Source organism: Carlito syrichta, unplaced genomic scaffold (assembly GCF_000164805.1).
Source record: "Carlito syrichta isolate Samal-C Ts95f unplaced genomic scaffold, Tarsius_syrichta-2.0.1 Scaffold314160, whole genome shotgun sequence".
NCBI lineage: Eukaryota > Metazoa > Chordata > Mammalia > Primates > Tarsiidae > Carlito > Carlito syrichta.
In genome coordinates, this window is record NW_007258256.1 from 89,186 (window position 1) to 108,656 (window position 19,471).

A 19,471-nucleotide genomic window follows, 5' to 3' on the forward strand; every position below is an offset into this window, starting at 1 on the left:
CCCTTCCAGTAGCCGGAATTACAGGCATGCGCTACCACACCCGGCTGATTTTTTGATTTATTGTAGAGATGAGGTCTCGCTGCCCAGGCGGGTCTCGAACCCGCAGGCTCAGGCAATCCACTCACCTCAGCCTCCCAAAGGCGCGGGATTACAGGCTGAGCCACCGGAGCCCGGCTTAAAAAGTTTTAAATTTAGAAGCAAATAGCTCTGCATACCTTAAATTAAAGTTGAATACTATAGCTAGCAGAACGCTTTTCCACCATACGTTACAAAATCAGCATATTTCATGTCAGCAACTGTTTTAAAAATTATTAATTTTAGTGACAGTATAATACATTTTATGGATGATCATAATTTATTTATCTAGCTATCTATTCATTTATCTTTACATTATGTTTCTTTTTTTTTTTTTTTTTTGAGTTAGAGTCTCACTCTGTCACCTGGCTGGAGTACAGTGGCATGCTCACGGCCACCGCAGCCTCAACCTGCTGGGCCTCCGTCTTCCAAGTAGCTGGAATTACAGGCACGGCCACCATTTCTGGTCAATTTTTTTTTTTTTTGATTGTAGAGATGAGGCCTCTCCAAGTTGCCCAGTCTGGTCTCGAACCTGTGGGCTTAGGCAATGCTCTAACCTTGGCCTCCCAAAGTGCTGGGATTATAGGGGTGAGCCACCACGCCCAGCCATTTACATTTCCATTGCCCAAAATATCTGAATTGCAGTCTTGTACATGTATACCTAACTTCTCAGGTACTTACTTAACTATTATGTTAGGAAAATTTCTTATAATTAAAGATATTTATTTCCTCAGTGTGTATAAACATATTATTCTAGACACATGCTGCAAATTACTTTTATAAAAGCTCTAACAATTTTTCCATGCTATATGCTTAGGTTTTTTGTTAGGGTGTTGAATAATTAAGTCTCTAGTATATAGAATATTATATAGTATGTAACAGAGGAAGTATCATGCATCAATGGGAAATGGTTAGAAATTTTTCAAAACTAAAATGTGTTAGGAAATAGTCTGCACAAATGGGCAACTAGTCAAGTTAGATATTTAACCTACCTTAATCATATGTCAAAAATTATTTCAAATGAAGTACTCATTAAGTTGACAATAAAATATCAATAAGAAAAAGATATTGGTTAGCAAATTTTTTGAGTTGTTCTATGAACAAAAGTAATTAGATCAAGTGGAAAACAATATTTTACAATAATCAACAAATAATATTACAAAATAAATGTAATGACTATCATTAAAGAGTCAAAGAACAATCTGGGCTCGGTGGCTCAGCCTGTAATCCCGCACTTTGGGAGGCTGAGATGAGTGGATTGCCTAAGCCCACAGTTTTGAGACCTGCCTGAGCAACTTGGTGAGACCTCATCTCTACAATAAATCAAAAAAATTAGCCGGGCGTGGTAGCACGCGACTGTAGTTCCAGCTACTCGGAAAGCTGAGGCAGAAGGATCACAGGAGCACAGCAGGTCGAGGTTGCGGTGGCTGGGAGCGGCCACTGCACTCCAGTCTGGGCGACAGAGTGAGACTCCAACTCAAAAAAAAAAAGAGTCAAAGAACAGCAGATGTTGGCATAGATGTGGAGAAAAGGGAACACTAAGTTGAGATGTAAACAAGTTCAACCTCTAGGGAAAATAATATGAAGTTTTCTCATAGAACTACCATTTGACCCAGCTATCCCACTGCTGGGTATTTACCCAAAGAAAAATAAATCATTATGTAACAAAGATTCTTGCACTTGTATGCTCATTGCAGCACTATTCACAATAGCAAAGTTATGGAACCAACCTAAATACACATCAATGATTGACTAGATAAGTATTATACACACACACACACACACACACACACACACACACACACACACACACACACACACACACAGTACCAGCACCAGCACCAGCACCACCACCATGGATTACTATGCAGCAATAAGAAAAGAATAGAATCATATTCTTTGCAGCAACATGTATGGAGCTGGAGAACATCATCCTAAATGAACTAATCCAGACATGGAAAACCAAACACTATATGTTCTCACTTACATGTGGGAGCTAAATGAACATAAAGATGGAAATAGCAGACACTGGGAGCACTAAATGGAGGAGGAAACAGAGAAGGGAAAGGGTTCAGAAGCTACTTACTAGGTACAATGTTCACTGTTTGAGGAATAGGGACACCGGAAACCCAGTCCCCTCCAGTATGCAATATGATCATGTAACAAACATGAACTTGTGCGTCCTGAATCTACAATTTAAAAAAGAAGAAAAAATAAATTTAATAAGAAAGGTATAAACTCTAACAAGAAAAAACACTAATATTTTACTTTAAAAGAATAAATGGTCTTTATCATATTGTTTTAAGATTTAAAAATTTTTTTTTAAATAATAATTTTTATTTTTGTTAGAATACTATTGTGCACAAAATGAAAATTTGATCACCACAATGTGTACTGAAATATAATCTTGCATAAATATCTTATAGAGTTCTTGAATTAATGAGTTTAAATAAGCAATGTGTAATAAATCTTTTTACTTCAGTTGGTGTACTTATGCTTGTCTAGATTAATATAAGCCAAGTGGAATATCTCTTGAATCAAAATTAATTACTGTGAAATTAATCAGGTAAGTTATTATTTCAAATAATAAATACATTTAATATCTTGTATGGTAGATTCAAGTGAGTGAGTTCATCATACCATCCATGTACTTCTGTGGGTCATTCTATTTAAAATGTGCTTATTCATCTCTGAAACAATGCTGCTTAAGTAATTGAACTGAAATCACTATAAATAGTTAGGCAGTGTTAGGATGAAATAACTAATCACTGCATCATTATTAAATGAACAATTATTGTGATTAACTAGAGTTTATAATTAAAATGTATGATTGCCAGAATGGAAAACTTTTTTTTGAAATATGGAAGATTTTTTAAGGAGAAAAAAGCTGACTTTCAGCACAGTACATAGAGAACAGTCTGAGTGTATTTTCAGGTTTATGAAAAGGAAGTTCTTATTAGAAAAGTACAAAGGTCTGTGTAGTACAGAAGAGGTTAATTAAATGTGTTGACTACTGAAGTTAAAAAGCAGTTATGGACTATTGATAGCAGGCATAAAGAGGTAACTGTTCAGTTTCAAAGCTTTATTTCAAGCAAACTAATTCTCAAGTGCAGTCCTTGAAGTTGGGAATTTATTGGTTTTCTTACAGTGTTGTGGCTTTGATTATAATGTAAAAAATTATTTAGCACTTAAGTTCATTTAGTTAGTAAAATTTGAAAATATAGGAGTGGTTTTTCAATGTAATATTTAATTCAGTTGATAATGTTTTTTAGTATTGCTTTTATTTTTTCCAAAAGTTCTATTTGTTTATTTTTGTAATATGACTGACCAATTGTGAGTCTCTTTTTCTTACATAAATATAATCTTATTTTATATTTTCTGCTTCATTATTCTGATGTCTGCCATATATGTGTACAAGCATTATATGGCAAGAGTAGATGCATACACAAACATATATAATAGTATGTCTTCATATGTGTATATATTATATGTATGTAGACTTATTAATAATATTTAATAGCAACCTAGTGACTATTATTAATGGTACTGGTTTACTAATATATTTGCTAATACAGTACATGTTTTATTGAGAGTTTATAGTCCTTAAAATAGTATCTTAGTACTGTAGGAATTCTTTGAAACTTGAGATTAAGATTACTTCATTCAGAAAGAATTTTTTTCCTTTTTGCAAGCATTTAGAGTTGCTAAATCCAGTATAATTTAAAAATAAATGTTTAATTAAAAGGTTTTATTGACTCACAGACAGTATGAATTCTAGTTCCAATATCATAAGCTTATATATACTTAGACATTTTCAGAGAGACCATATCCTTTTTCTTTTTCTATTTTGCTCAGTACTAGCACCAAGAGAGAAAATTATCTTCAGGAACTCTCTCTGTGAGATGGGCTTTTTCCAGTTCACCCACTGAGAGTATTGCCCTTAGGGGTTTATGAAGGAAGATTTCTACACCTGGTCTTTCACATGTACTTTGTCACTGGCTCCAGGGCTTTCTAGCCCTGTGATTGTGCACTTTCTTTTTATTCATGGTTTATGAGAAACTTTGTTGCATTTTTATCTCCATATATATTTTTAAATATTTTATCCAGAATTTTTAGTTGGTCTACATTGGAAGCAGTTTCAGAAAAATCTAAGCCACCATATTCTGAGCATTCTCTTCTACTCATGGGAAACTTTTGTTTAATATTGAGATTTCACATTCATTCAACAAATATTTGTTGAGTGACTACATGTAGATACATGAGTTAACAAAATATAACGTCTTCATCTTGATGGAATTTTCATCCTAATGGCTAGAAAACACGAATCACAGTAAACACAGTAAATAAATCAATAAACTAGAAAGTTAGATGAAAACAAAAACCATGAGCATGGGGATGGGAAGCAGAGTAGTAATGGAAGTGGGAAGAGCAGTTTAAACTGTAATATAAAGTAGAGTTGGTCACATTGAGAAGGTGAGATTTAAGCAGAGAGTTGATGTTGGTTAAGAATATGAAGTAAGTCTATGGCTTCCTTGGCTATTGGGCTGGACATCAAATCAGGATAATCCTTTCTGCCTTGATCTGTGGATGACTTCATAGCTCCAGCATTTGCTCTACTTTGCATTTTATAAAGGGAGGATGGGATAAATGTGGGAGTGATAGGTAGTGGAGAAGGTCTACACCACCAAATCTGGCTCTTCCTTATCTGCTCTATTTTGCAATGAGTAAACAGTCATATTGTGATAATTTCTATGAAATAATTATGCAAATGTATTATTGTAGCAAAGTCTTTCATTAAAATAGTCTCAGGTATATTCAAAATTTAAATTTTTTCATTCATAGTTCTCTGGGATTCCTCTATCAATAACTAGATTTATCTATAGCTGTTTTCCAAATGATTGACTTGTGAGATTAGATAATTGTTTATTTTTTTTCTTATGCCAAGTCATAGGCACTTAATATACAAGAGGGTATTTTATGTAAGTACTCATTTGTTAGGAGAATAACTTCCTTTAAAATGCCATAGAGCTGGTTCAGTGGCTCATGCCTATAATCCCAGCACTTTGGGAGGCTGAGGTGAGAGGATTGTCTGAGCCCATGGGTTCAAGACCAGCCTGGGCAACTTGGTGAGACCTTACCTCTACAATAAATAAAAAAGTTAGCCAGGTGAGGTGGCATGCACCTGTAATTCCAGCTACATGGAAGGCTGAGGTGAAAGGATGAGGCTGTGGTGGCTGTCAGCATGCCAAAGCACTCCAGCCTGGGCAACAGAGTGAGACTACCACTCAAAAAAAAAAAAAAAAGTACCATAGAAATCAGAAGGCATGACTTACATTACAGTTATCATTGTATAACTGAAAATTAGATAATCATTACTCAATTCTCCTATGTATATTTCTATTTCAGAATTTGTGAGCTATAAATATTATGTATATTTGTCTGCATATAAATATTCATTTATAACAATGAAGAGGTTTGTGCTTAATATAGGTTAAAATTTGATGTTTTCTTTGGTATTTGTTTCGGTGTGGAAACTTACAGAGATAATCAGTAAATGCAAAGTTCTCTCTAACAAAGTTATTTCTTAGCATTTAAAAAGCAAACCAAACATTAAGGAAAATATAATCAGAAAAATATCCCAATAGGGAAAATAAAGTTTACAAATAGCATTAATTAGTGCTTTCTTTTTTAGTACTGTTCTTTCTCCAGTAGTCTGGCTTTACAAGGAGAACAGGCATCCATTCAGCTAATGCAAACTACCTCAGAATTGTTGATCCTCAGATATATTCCTGCTTTACAACTGTTTTAGTATGTTAGGTTAATGGACTAGAGTTTATCTTAATTAAGTAGATGTCCTTTAATAATCTTTCTATTCACTAGTTTTCATTTAAACTGAGACCTTGCTGATGAGAATAGCCAGTAGAGAATTATTCTTTTTATCGTGACTTCTTCTAACTGACCTGAAAACTGAAATAAAATGATTTGATTAAACTTGTGACTATTTCTGAACATGTGATAACAACAGAAAGAAAATGAACAATGTCTGAAGTTCAGTTTCTGTGAATCCTGATTTTTATTTGCCTTAAGATAAAAACTAAATTGTTATTTCTTGTGCTGTTCTAATACTTTTAGGTTATATGGGTATGAGTTTTGATAAGGCTATTTAAAATCTAATTTTTAAATACAATTTTAACATTATATTTTAAATGTAAATGAATGTGCCCTTAAGATAATAATAAATAAAATTTCACCTATAAGGTCCATGGTTAAATTTTTTTTCATTTAAAATTGTGTTAAATTCTGTAGATCTTTCTATGTTGTTTGCCATTTTCTGTGTCAAACCGGAAGAAAGGGTATACATATAACAATATTTATCTTATCATACTGGCATAAGGTTTTAGAAATGGGAAGCATGATCAGAGGCTGAATGAGTAAAATTAGGGAAAACAATGGAGGAGGGGGGTAATCATGCGGTTATCTTTTTGTAGTCAAAAATACTAACACTGATATTGTTTATTAATATTACTAGTAATATAACTTATTGTTATTAATATTAGTATTAATAAAATAGTAGTATTTTTAGTTATTCAATTGTGAAAACCCTTTGTTATACGTCATTAAATTTGGTTGTTTACCTAGATGAGAAGGCTTTTGTTATATTGTTTTTACTGAGATGAATACCTGTTATGATTATCATAAAGACTGTAGACCATTATTCATTTCAAATGCCACCTCTAAGGAATAAGACTGCCTTATAGATTATTCTACAGTAGTTTGGCTTTTTCATTATTGACTTGACTTCAGCACAAAGAAAAATTTTCATGACCTTTATTATAGTTGATATTGTATGTGCTTCTCTATGCCATATATAGGGCTTGACTTTCAAGATTCACAGCAGCATAGATCTGAAAGTTATAAATAATAGATGTCTTTAGTATTTGTTCAATTGCATCATTTCCTTATCTATAATAATTGACAGGCACCTCTATCTCTTTTTTATATCTTTATTTTTTGATTAAAAGAAATTAAATAGTCTCCACTCTCATAGAATGTAGAGGAGTTCCTATAAACTTTTTAAGAGAAAGATCTATGAGAAAATGTCTCCTTGCCTATACAATTTACACATAATTCTACACACATATTATATTTTCACATATTAAAATAATCTTAAGTAATCATTTTTTGGTTTTAAGAACCATAATACAAAACAATAGAAGAGTTATCATAATTTTTTATTTACGCAAAATAAATGATTGGCAACAGTATAATAACCTTTTAATATTTTTATTATAAACTTTGAGCTCTGAATATTACATGAGAAAAGGAAGATAGCATATCCTCATAAACATATCAGCAAAATTCCTGAAATGCCATTTCATATATGTTTAAACACTTTTTCCATTGTATGTTACAATTATGTTTTGCTAATGGTAAGTTATATTTAACAGTTATTACCATGTTAATGTTTTACACATAATTTTTAAAGAACTATGCTATTCTCTAGCTTCTTTATTATTTTGATAGCATCATTAATTTTTATCATGTTGATATCTGCTCTTTACACTGGGAAATAAATGGAAATGCTTTTGAATAACCAAAAAACTTATCTTTATAAAATTATGGGAAAGTTATATAAATATGTCTTTATATTTGGGTTATTACTACTGTGTTTGAGGTTTTCAGATTATAATAGTGCTATGTTTCAGAATGAGCAGAGAAGAAAATTAATTTGAAATATTAATTTTAATTTGTATATTTTCAATTGATTCAAGTATTTAAATTAAATGTTGATGATTTAAAATGTTATTTAGATTAGATTATTTTTAGATTAAAACATTGATTTTTATAAAGTTGTAATAGAGTTCACTTGCAAATATATTTTGACCTTAGGGTGGCTTCACAAGTGTGAAATAATAATGCTAATAATAACATGATTTATTGGGCAATACTATGTACCAGGCATCATGCTAAGTTATTTGTATGCCCTATGTGCTTTATATGCTACTTAATCATCACATGTAGGATACAAAATTTAAGGACTCCTTTTTTTTCCATAATAAAGATGAAAAATCTGAAGCTCAAAGGGGTCATATGATTTATCTCAGGTTGCACAGTAAATGGCAGAGTAGGTTCAAACTAGGCCAACATGGCCTCAGAGCCCCTTCCTTTTAACTACTACTGTATTCAGTAGAGTGTTGGTACAGGCTCAAGGAACATGTTCTGGAAGGTCAATTGCTAAATTTTCAGGGTTTTTCTGAGCTTACTGTTAAACTACTGGCCATTTGAAATTCGCTACCTAGGAATATTTACTCCTTGGATATCAGCAAACACTACAGATGGAGTCTTCTCCCATACTCCCCTTCCCCTCTTCCACCAGACAGTTTACTTTGCCTTTACTGGCAAAGCTTGTCAGTGGTTACAATGTTACATATATTGCATTACAGATACAAATACAAGACATTTAAAAAAATGTTTATATTAAATAGGTACTATTTATAAACTGGATCTATTAAGACATGTATCATTAATATTTATTGGTTTAAATATGCCAACTTTTATTGCTACTATAGCTAATATAATTTCTTATAGAGAAGAATGTGTGAAATAATGAACTATCTCTCTTATTTTCAGTGATAGTGGAAAGTGGAAATATAATTTCTTTCGTGGGTTATATTAATTCTGGACAGTGCAAAATTTATAGAAGTATTATAGGACTTGTGAAGGTACAACCGAATAAAGTGGTAAGTTTTCAATTTTTGAAGTCTCTTTAATCAATTAATCTGCTCTAAGGAATAAAGGATGTTGAATGTCTTTCTATGTACTTATTGGATATTTGCACTATTTTGTGAAATCTCTCTTCCTTTTTGAACTATTTTTGTTGAGCTTTTCTTAAAAATTTATTTTTAAGATATAGGACTGTAAGATGAGTTGTAAGACACTGATTTGAGAGATGTAAGAATGATCAATGACCACATTAAAATATGCTTTACATTCTCATTAATCAGAGAGATGCAAATTAAAACCATAACAAGCTACTATTACAATAATATCAATTTGGTTAAGATGTACTTTATCATTAAACCCAGCAATGCCTCTCTAGATATTTTCTCAAAAGAAATGAAAATATATGACTACACAAAGACTTACATGAATCCTCACAAGCTAAAAACTGGAAGTAATACCAATGTTTACTGACAGTTGAATGGATAGAAACATTGTGGTATATGTACAGAATGGAATGCCACACAACAGTGAAAAGAACTAATGATACATGCAAGAACATGGAGAAATCTCAAACATATTAGGTTAGACAAAAATGTCAAACACAAAAAGAAATAATCTTATATGATTTTGTTTTTATGTAGTTCTAGGACAGGGAAGATAGAAAAATTAGAACTAATCCTTGGTTGATCAGACAGTCTTCAATGGAATTCAAGTAAATATGTAAACTGACTTGATTTCTGCTCTGCTAGTCATATTCAGTATATTTACCATATATACACACACACAGACACATATTGACAAAAACTCAAGTTATATTGATTTTTCTCAAGCCTATTTAGTAAAGGCTTTTACCTCTTCTGAATTCTTGTCCCTCCTACACTGAAGCCTCCATTCTTAGTGCTCATCAACTCATTTGTTTCAATACCAAAGGTATCTCCCAGAAAAGATAATTTAGGGTCTCAACTTTTTCTTCAGAATGACTCACACTGAAAGTCCCATAGGACCTTCTTCAAAAAGTCCCATATTTGGACTGAAATTTCTAATTTTCTGAGTCAAAGTCATTTTCCATATATTACTTTGTATTTAAACAGGAAAAGCAGGGAAGATTTCCTCCTCTTTCAGTTAATCCCATCAGTCTTGGCCCCGGCACTTTTTACTTATTTTATTTTTTCTCTTTTTGTTGTACAAGCATACCTTGCAACTGGGGTTGAGGTAGTAAATAGTGGCTCACAAACATCCTAAGCTAAACCATGCTTACAAGATGGTATCCTAGATCCTTGAAAAATCGAATTAATTCAATGTTTTCTAAACGTCTTCTTGTATTAGAAAAAAAATTTTTTTTGAGTTGGAGTCTCACTCTATCACACAGGTTGGAGTGCAGTGGCACACTCATGGCCACCCTAGCATCAACCTGCTGGGCTCCTGCAAGCCTTCCGCCTCAGTCTTCCAAGTTACCAGAACTATAGGTGCACGACCACACCTGGCTATTTTTTTATTTATTTATTGTAGAGACAAGGCTGGTCTCGAACCCACGGGCTCAGGCAATTCACTTGCCTAGGCCTCCCAAAGTGCTGGGATTACAGGCTAAGCCACAAAGCCTGGCCTGAATTAGAAAATTTAATTGGCAAATTACTAAATGACAATGCTTTCAATTATCTTAGATATGCTGACGTTGTCTATGAATTTACTATTGCTGTAATATAATTTGAACACCTATGTAGGTAAATGTTTCTCTGACTTGTATACAATTGCTAATTTATTCTAAATACCATATAGTAAAATAATTTATAAATGAAAGGAGGGACCTCTAAAATGTAAGAAGCCGCTTAAATTTAAAAGTAGACCTTTTTTTTCCCCTAGTTACCCCTTCACTGTCCTTGGATCTAGTAACTGTGGCTGGTACTGAAGGCAACACAACCATCTTCATTGAGCCCCCTGACAAGCAGGAAATACGCACAATGGACTGCACGTCCCTGGAAACACCTCTGCCAGACGTGGATAAAAAATAGGGTCTATTGAAACTTTCTAACACCCAAAAATGTATCTGTTCCCTTCTGTTCCCTTAGTCTCTAAATGACAACCGCTTTCTTTCATGTCTTTGTATTAATTTTATGTATAATGTTTAAGCAAGCCTTGTAAACTAGAACTCCTGGAATAAGAAAAAACTGTAGCCAACTAGAAAGTATACAGACCAGATTGTTCAAGGCATTTGTGCTTCTGGCTCTGATATATCATTACCAGTTTACTGCGGCCAGCCTTCTGCCCCCCCACCTGGAGCCATGAGATACTGGAACCTGGTGATGTTAAGACACAAGACATACGTGACTTCTGTTATCTACATTAAAAAACAAAACAAAACAAAACAACAACACCAAAAAACTCTAGACGTTCTTCCAGCCCAAATTCCTCTTCAAGAGTCTTAATATATTCAGCTTTCCAGTCACACTTGCCTCTGTCACTTCCCTTTCTGTCTATGGAAGGTAAATAATAAACTTTACTTTTTTTTACTTCATACTTGGTTACAATTTTGCATGATTCCTGCAAGATACCAGCCCACCTTTTCTCAGGTTATTTACCCTTTCAATAAACAAGTGAGTTCTTAAAATACGAGTATTTATTCATTATAGGAAATCAGTTGCATTAAACATAAATTATCTATATTTTTTACAGAAAAAATCTCGAAAACTTGTTTACATGGGTAAACTTAAGGAGAAGGAGTCCTTTGGTGAGATTAGTGTTCTTCTTCAAGTTCCTTTCACATGCACAATCATTACAGAAAAAGAGGTTGAAATGGCAATCATTGAAGATAAAGATCTATTGGGTAAGTTCATAAATGTCTTTTAATTTAACTATTGTAGCATTTTAGTGGATTTTTTTTTAAAGAGTGGAGATAGTTCATAGAAAATTGGGAAGCTCAAATGAGTGTTATTTACAGAGACAGCCCCCTTCATAACATATTCTAATTTAATTATGCTACAGTTAAAATATATTAGCAATATTTCAAAAGACTTGAAATGACTCAAATCTCAGCCAGTTTTCAAGTTACCATTAATAGCAACACTCCCCACTTTTCTGAGGCATCTTCTGGTTTTTATCTCTAAGATTATTGCTTTTATGTTTTGGGTTCGGGTCAAGTATATACTATCCTCAATGTAAAATCTAGATCAAGAATATATGAAAATTGATTGCTTGCAATATTTGAGCATTTATCTGAGATTTTGGAGCTCTAGCAATAATAAAAGAATAATGCAGCCACTTGTGTTTGGCCCTCCAAATATTATAAATAGTCAAATAGGAAATGCAATTGAGTATAATGGAGAAATGAATAGAGACTAATAAGTCATAACATAATAGGATATTAATGAAAAGTACGGCTTTATGTACAATAAAACTGAGAATGTCAAACATTGGATAAAGAATGAAAGAGGAAAAATGTGTAGAAATAAACATGGATGACAGATTTGCTTCCATAAACGAAATTGAAAAGTTTTTCATGATTATTCATATATGATTTGAATGAATGTTATCTTGAATTTCAATTATTTTTATGTTGCTAGAAAATATGAAACTTATCCTTGTGTAACTCTGATTCAAAATGAAAAGAATAACTTCAATTCATGTACCTACTTTAAAAAGTTGTACATTTGAAATGAGATGTGTTAATATTTTTTCCTTCTGTGACGTTTAAATACAAGCCTCTCTTAAGATAAAACATTGCTTAAAATAATTACTAACCACTGGTTATGATTTCAATATTCTCACTTGATACAAGCCATGTTTTTCTTTTCCTATAGTAATGATATTAACTGGTTCAAGGCAAATATATCGTGGACTTTTTTATGTAAATCAACATTTCATACATTATATTATTCAATATTCTCCAGAGAAACAGAAGCCATAACAGGATACTTTTTATGAGACTTGGCATATGATTGTAGAAGCCACAAATTCCCATTATATGCTGTCAATAAGTGAAGAACCAAGAAAGCCAGTGGTGTAATTTAAGTTGTATCCGAAGCCCTTTCAGAACTAAGGGAGCTGTTGCTGCAACTCCAAGTCTGAGGCCAAAGGGCTGAAAATTGGAAAAGGGCAATCAGGGGATGCTTGTTTTAGTACTGGAGTATGAAGGCCAGAAAACCAGGAGTGCCAATATCTAAGGGCAGGAATTCTCCTTCCTCTACTTTCTTTTGTTTATCTGTTTTTGTTTTTGTTTGAGTCGGAGTCTTACTTTGTCACTCAGGCTAGAGTGCAGTGGCACGCTCACAGCCACCGCAGCCTTGACCTGCACAGCTGGTCCTTCTGCCTCAACCTTCCAAGTAGCTGGAACTACAGGTGTGTACCACCATGCCTGGCTTAGTTTTTGATTTATTGTAGAGACAAGATCTTGCCAGTTGCCCAGGTTGGTCTTGAATGCCTGGGCCCAGGCAATCCTCTCACTTCTTCCTCCCAAAGTGTTGGAATTACAGGTGTGAGCCACCTTGCCCAGCTACTTTCTTATTCTACTCAGGCTCTCAGTGACTTTAATATTGCTTGCCCATATTAGTGATGATGGGCATTCCTTACTCTGTCTACTAATTCAAATACTAATTTTTTTCAAAAACATCATGCAGACACACCTAGACATAATATTTTATCAGCTACCTGGGTGTCCCTTAGTCCAGTCAAGGTGGCATGTAAAATTAACTGTCACACTCAAAAGTGTTTTTTTAAAAAATATATTAGAATATCCTTTGTCATCTTGCAGTCTAAAATTCAAATAGATGGGATAGTATACAATGTAGTTATATTTTTGTGTAAGCTATTAATATTTTAAATTTCAAAATAGTTTGTTCATTTGAGACTAATGTTTAAAAGATACTGACATGGTGTGTTCCCAATAATACATTCTCTAAACAGAAATGTGCTTGATGGCTATATTTTAGCTTGTTTTTCTACAACTTATAAGGAAATAGAATATTGTATTTATTTTACAAAGTATTTTTATTTCTACTTTATTGGTACTTATATTTTATTCCAAGAAAGCTAAAGGCACATTTAAATTTTTTATTTTATTTTATTTTAGATTCAAGGGTTACAATAAAAGATTTTTACACAAATTTATTGTATTTTGGCGAGGTTTGGGCTTCTGATGAGTTCACCCTCTTGGTTGTGAGCATGGAACCTCATGGGGTTTTTCAATTCTCACTTCCCTTCCCTGCCTCCCTTCTTAGTAGTTCCCAGTGTCTGTTGTTTCCATCTTTGTGCCACGTGTGCCCAGTGTTTAGTTTCCACATATGAGTGAGAATATGTGGCTGTCAGTTTTCTGTTTTTGTGATAAATCGATTAAAATAACGGCCCCCAGCTGCTTCCATGTTGCTGCAAATGATATGATATCATTCTTTTTATGGCTACGTAGAATTCCATAGGGTATATGTACCACACTTAATTTGTCCTGCCCACTGTTGATGGGCACCTGGGCTAGTTTTATGTTTTTGCTATTATGAATAGTGCTGCAATATACATACAAGCACAGGTGTCATTTTGGTAGAACAATTTATGCTCTCAAGGCACACTTTAAAAGCTAAATAATTCTAATGAAAAAATTAATGGTTAATTTTGCTGAAAGGATCATCTTCACACATGAAGAACAGTTATCTTCAATATGCACTTTCATATTGCTTTATTCTGTCTCCATCTGTTCTACTCTTTTTATTATCTAAAATATTGAATCATCTCTGTCAAATAGCATAGGGAAGGACCCAAGAGAAAGAAAAATGAGCCTTAAAATATCAAGTTGAAGACAAATGAAAATGTTTATACTAGAAAAATAAACATGAGCAAAACCATATGTCATCTTGCTATAAAGCGTTATTATTAACTGTTATATTATACCAGTGTTAGGAATAAGTACTTAAATTTGAAGTGGTCCATTAAACAATAAACAAAAATAAATAAAATTATGTTCCAACAAAATCTCAATCATGTGTTGATTATGTTACCTTTACTTTTTAACATAGCAAAAATTGTTAAATATAGAAATTCTGTAGAATTATAAATGTATTGCTGGAAAATTAAAGTAGTGTTTATACCTTTACCCATATCTACAAGTCACACTCTTTATTTGCTACCATATAAATCATGTAACGATCCAGTTCCCCTTAAATGAGTCAACAATGTTTAATAAATACCCAAAAAGTCCTTTCGCTCACTACACCTGTTAGGTATAGGTTGAATAGAATCTAGAAAATATAAAACACTGCATAATTTTTAAATGTTCTATCTGAAGAATTATATATGAAGCTATCTACATAAAGTTATAGATGAAGTCATGCAATAATTTGTTTTGTAATACTTAAAAGGACTTGAGTAATTTCTTTATTTATATTGCTATCTTTAGAAAGATAGGAAGTACCTTTTAAAAAATATATATGCATACTTCTCTGACATTACTTGGAGCATTTAAATAAAAATAAGAACAATTATTAAATTTAAGCAAATATCAATTTATTATTTTTTATGTAATGCTGCCGAAAATATAGTTTAGCTGATTATTGTTTTTATGCAAGTAATAAATTTTTTCCAGATGTAGACTTATACCTCAAGTCATGTATATAACAAAAAATGCAAACCAACATAACTATCTAATTTTACTGCTATCTGAAATTCTCCTTCCACCATTAAAACAAGTGTACAACCGGTCTTGGTGGCTCAGCCTGTAATCCCCTGCCTTTGGGAGGCTGAGGTGAGTGGATTGCCTGAGCCTGTGGGTTCGAGACCTGCCTGGGCAGCGAGATCTCATCTCTACAATATATCAAAAAATCAGCCGGGCATGGTAGTGCATGCCTGTAATTCTGGCTACTCAGAAGGCTGAGGTGGAAGGATCGCCGGAGCCCAGCAGGCGAGGCTGCAGTGGCCGGGAGCGGCCACTGCACTCCAGTCTGGGCGACCGAGTGAGACTCCAACTCAAAAAAACAAAAAAACAAGTATACTACTTTTGTAGTTAGAAGAAATAACTTTTTGTATAAAAAAGAATTACCATGGTGTTTATCATATTTCATTCAGCTACACATAATTAAAAAGCAAGGAAAATTCCAATTCCAAGGTGACATTGGTATAAACTAAAAGTTCTTGTTTGTTTTTAAAAAGGAAAGAATATCCAAATACTTTTATTTTTCATATTGCTTGATAAAAAACATAAGAGATCAGATCTTTTAGCACAGATGTTTCTGTGAGGCATTTCAGGGACAATAAATATATTCTTATCAAAAACACTTTCCCAACACATCAATATTTCTTTTAATGCTGAGACAAGTTATAACCATATTTCTCCTTCTTAAGAGGGCTAATCAAAAGAGTTTAGATTTGTAACAATTTACCACAGGAAATGTGCTTCCCTTTCCCCTTTTGTATTTTTTGTTTTTGTTTTGTAATAAAAATTTTTATGCAAAATGTATTTTCAAGATAAAAATAAGATATGACAGATTTTTAAATACAATAAAAATTCTTAAAAGCATTTTCTTCTCTTATGATTTATTTTACTCTACTAATAAATGTTATAAGAACAAAAAAAAATTAATACAAGTAAAATTTTTGGTTTTTATTTTTGAATAAAATTTTTAACTGAATAAAAATACTATATATTATGTAATTTCTCAGCATATTGTTTTATTTCCTTAAGTGTTTTATAATCATATTGAAAGGATATTTTGTTAACGAGAAAATGAGCTAAATTTTTTTTTTTTTTTTTCTTTTGAGTCGGAGTCTTACTCTGTCACCCAGACTGGAGTGCAGTGGCACGCTCCCAGCCACCGCAGTCTCAACCTGCTGGGCTCCGGCGATCCTTCCGCCTCAACTTTCCAAGTAGTTGGAACTACGGGCGCACGCTACCACGCCTGGCTAGTTTTGATTTATTGTAGAGACGAGGTCTCACCAAGTTGCCCAGGCGGGTCTTGACGCGAGGGCTCAGGCAATCAATCCACTTGCCTTGGCCTCCCAAAATGCTGCGCCACCCAGCCCAGCTGAGTTAAATATTTTGAACATCTTGCTGACATTTAAAAGAAATTCTTACGGAGGAATTAAGTTTATCTTATGAAATATTGTCTATACATATATTTACAAGTATATGTACATACACGTATATGTATACAAAGTATTCAACCATTTAATTTTATAGATTTTTAAATGGTGCAGTTAATTTTAGCCCATTGTAAGAAAAGTATCGGCAAGATGTCAAGTACCATGTTGCTGTTTTCAGATTTGCTAATACTCTATCTTAATTTATGCTTGAAATTACTTGTTGTTCTACCATAAAATATAATCCTTGATGTATTTTATGTTCAGTTATTCATAGATTCTGTGTTTGCATTGCTATACCATGCTCAACAAGATCCACTTGTAAGTAGGTTTCCAATTCAATGTATTTAGGTTAAAAAGTTTAAATATAATAACTTTGCCTAGTGTAGAAACATTATACAACTAATATTACTCTGGGTTTGGGGATGCCTCTATTAAAATATAAGCACAAGCAATTACTGGATATCCAATAATTGACTGGTTTATCAAACAATTTTGACTTATAGAAAGCAACTTAAAGGAATTTTATAATGTCTACCACATTCTTTAATATTTGTTTAGTTAAAAAAGTTCTTTTTCTGCCCTTTGAAAACTCAATGGTTTTTTATCACTCAAGTCAAAATGCTCTATAAGTCATTTTTAATTGCCAAATATTCTCAATTTTGATAATAATGTATCTAGCCTGATAAGAAGCAAGTAGCAAAACTTGATTTAAGTCTCATGGGCCAGCTACATGCTTGTATTAATTTTCTATTGTCACATTAAAAATTGACATAAATTTAGTAGTTTTAAATAACACTCATTTATTATATTTATTTATTTATTTTTTGAGTTGGAGTCTCACTCTGTCACCCAGACTGGAGTGCAGTGGCCACTCCCGGCCACCGCAGCCTCGACCTGCTGGTCTCTGGCGATCCTTCCACCTCAGCCTTCCAAGTAGCCAGAATTACAGGCATGCGCTACCACGCCTGGCTGATTTTTTGATTTATTGTAAAGATGAGATCTCGCTGTCCAGGCGGGTCTCGAACCCGCGGGCTCAGGCAATTCACTCACCTCAGCCTCCCAAAGGCGCGGGATTACAGGCTGAGCCACCGAGCCCGGCTAACACTCATTTATTATCTCATAGTTTTGTAGGTCAGATATCTGGGCAGGTTCAACTAGTTTCTGTTCTTATGGTCTGACACAGCTGAAATCAAATTGTTGGCCAGAAGTTGGCCTCTAATCTGGAGTCTCTGCAGGAGTTTATGTACAAGTTTATTCAAGTTGGTAGATTTCAGTTCTTTGCAGAACTGAGGTCTCTATATTTTTGCTGGGTGTTACCTGGGTCTCATTTTCAGCCACTGGAGGCTGCTCCACACACCTGGTCCTGTCCATGTCTGCAATGAAGAATCCTTTTTATTGAATCTTTCTTAAATTTTGAATCTTTCTCTTATTCTTCTATTTTAGATTCAAAGGGTATATGTACAAATTTGTTACATGGGTATATTGTATGATGGTAAGGCTTGGGCTTCTTTTGAACTTGTCATACATATAGTGAGCATGGTACAAATTAAGTAGTTTAACAACTCTTGCCCTCCTCCTTGTCTTCTTTCTTTAGGTCACCAGTGTCTGTTGTTCCCATCCTTATGTCCTTATGCACCCAGTGTTTAGCTTCCACTTATCAGTGAGAATATGTGGTATTTAGTTTTCTGTTTCTATGTCAATTCACTTAGAATAATGGTCTTCAGCTGCATTCACATTGCTTCAAAAGAGATTATTTTGTTCTTTCTTATGGCTGCATATTATTCTGTGGTATATATGTCCCACTTTTTAAATCCAATCCACTGATGGGCACCTAAGTTACTTCCATGTTTTTGCTATTGTGTTAGTGCTACAATAAACATACAAGTAGTGTTTTTGGTTGTTCTTGTTTGTTTTGTTTTTTTAAGAATAATTTATCCTCCTTTGGGTATATACCCAGTACTGGGATTTCTGGGTCAAGTGGTAAATCTATTTTTAGTTTGAGAAATCTCCAAACTGCTTTCCATAGAGACTGTTCTAGTTATTTCCAGCAACAGGGAGAAGTAAAGGGAATGCTTATGTATTCTCTTTACTCTGTAACCTCACCAATATCTGTTTTTTAGACTTATTAAGAACAGCAATTTGTATTGGTGTGAGATTGTACCTCATTGTGGTTTTGATTTCCATTTCTCTGTTGATTGGTGATGTTGAACATTTATTTCCTGTGTTTGTTGGACACTTGTTTGTTATCTTTTGAGAAGTGTCTGTTCATGTCCTTTGCCCACTTTTTAGTGGGGATATTTTTTTCCCATGCTAAAAGACTCCTAGGCCTGATAAGCAACTTTGGTAAAGTCTTAGCATAGCATTTTTATATACCAATAACATTCAAGTTGAAACCAAGCAAGAACACAATCTCATTATAACAATCATAATAGAATTAAAATACCTGGGAATACATCTAGCCAGGAAGTTAAAGATCTCTACAATGACAACTACAAAACATTGCTGAAAAACATTAAAAAATAACATAAACAGATGGAAAAATATTTCATGGTTATGGATTAGAAGAATCAGTATCATTACAATGTTCACACTGCCCAAAGGAATCTACAGGTTCAAT

General features: G+C 33.4%; 1 protein-coding gene across 1 annotated transcript in view; it reads left to right on the plus strand.

The window, feature by feature from the left end:
• Positions 1-19,471, plus strand: part of LOC103273754 (cyclic nucleotide-binding domain-containing protein 1-like) — a 207,814-nt gene that overhangs the window by 87,336 nt on the left and 101,007 nt on the right. Inside the window, exons 4-5 of the mRNA XM_008071197.1 lie at positions 8,707-8,816; positions 11,470-11,620. Coding sequence (XP_008069388.1) covers positions 8,707-8,816; positions 11,470-11,620 — 261 coding nt within the window. The remainder of the gene's footprint in view (positions 1-8,706; positions 8,817-11,469; positions 11,621-19,471) is intronic.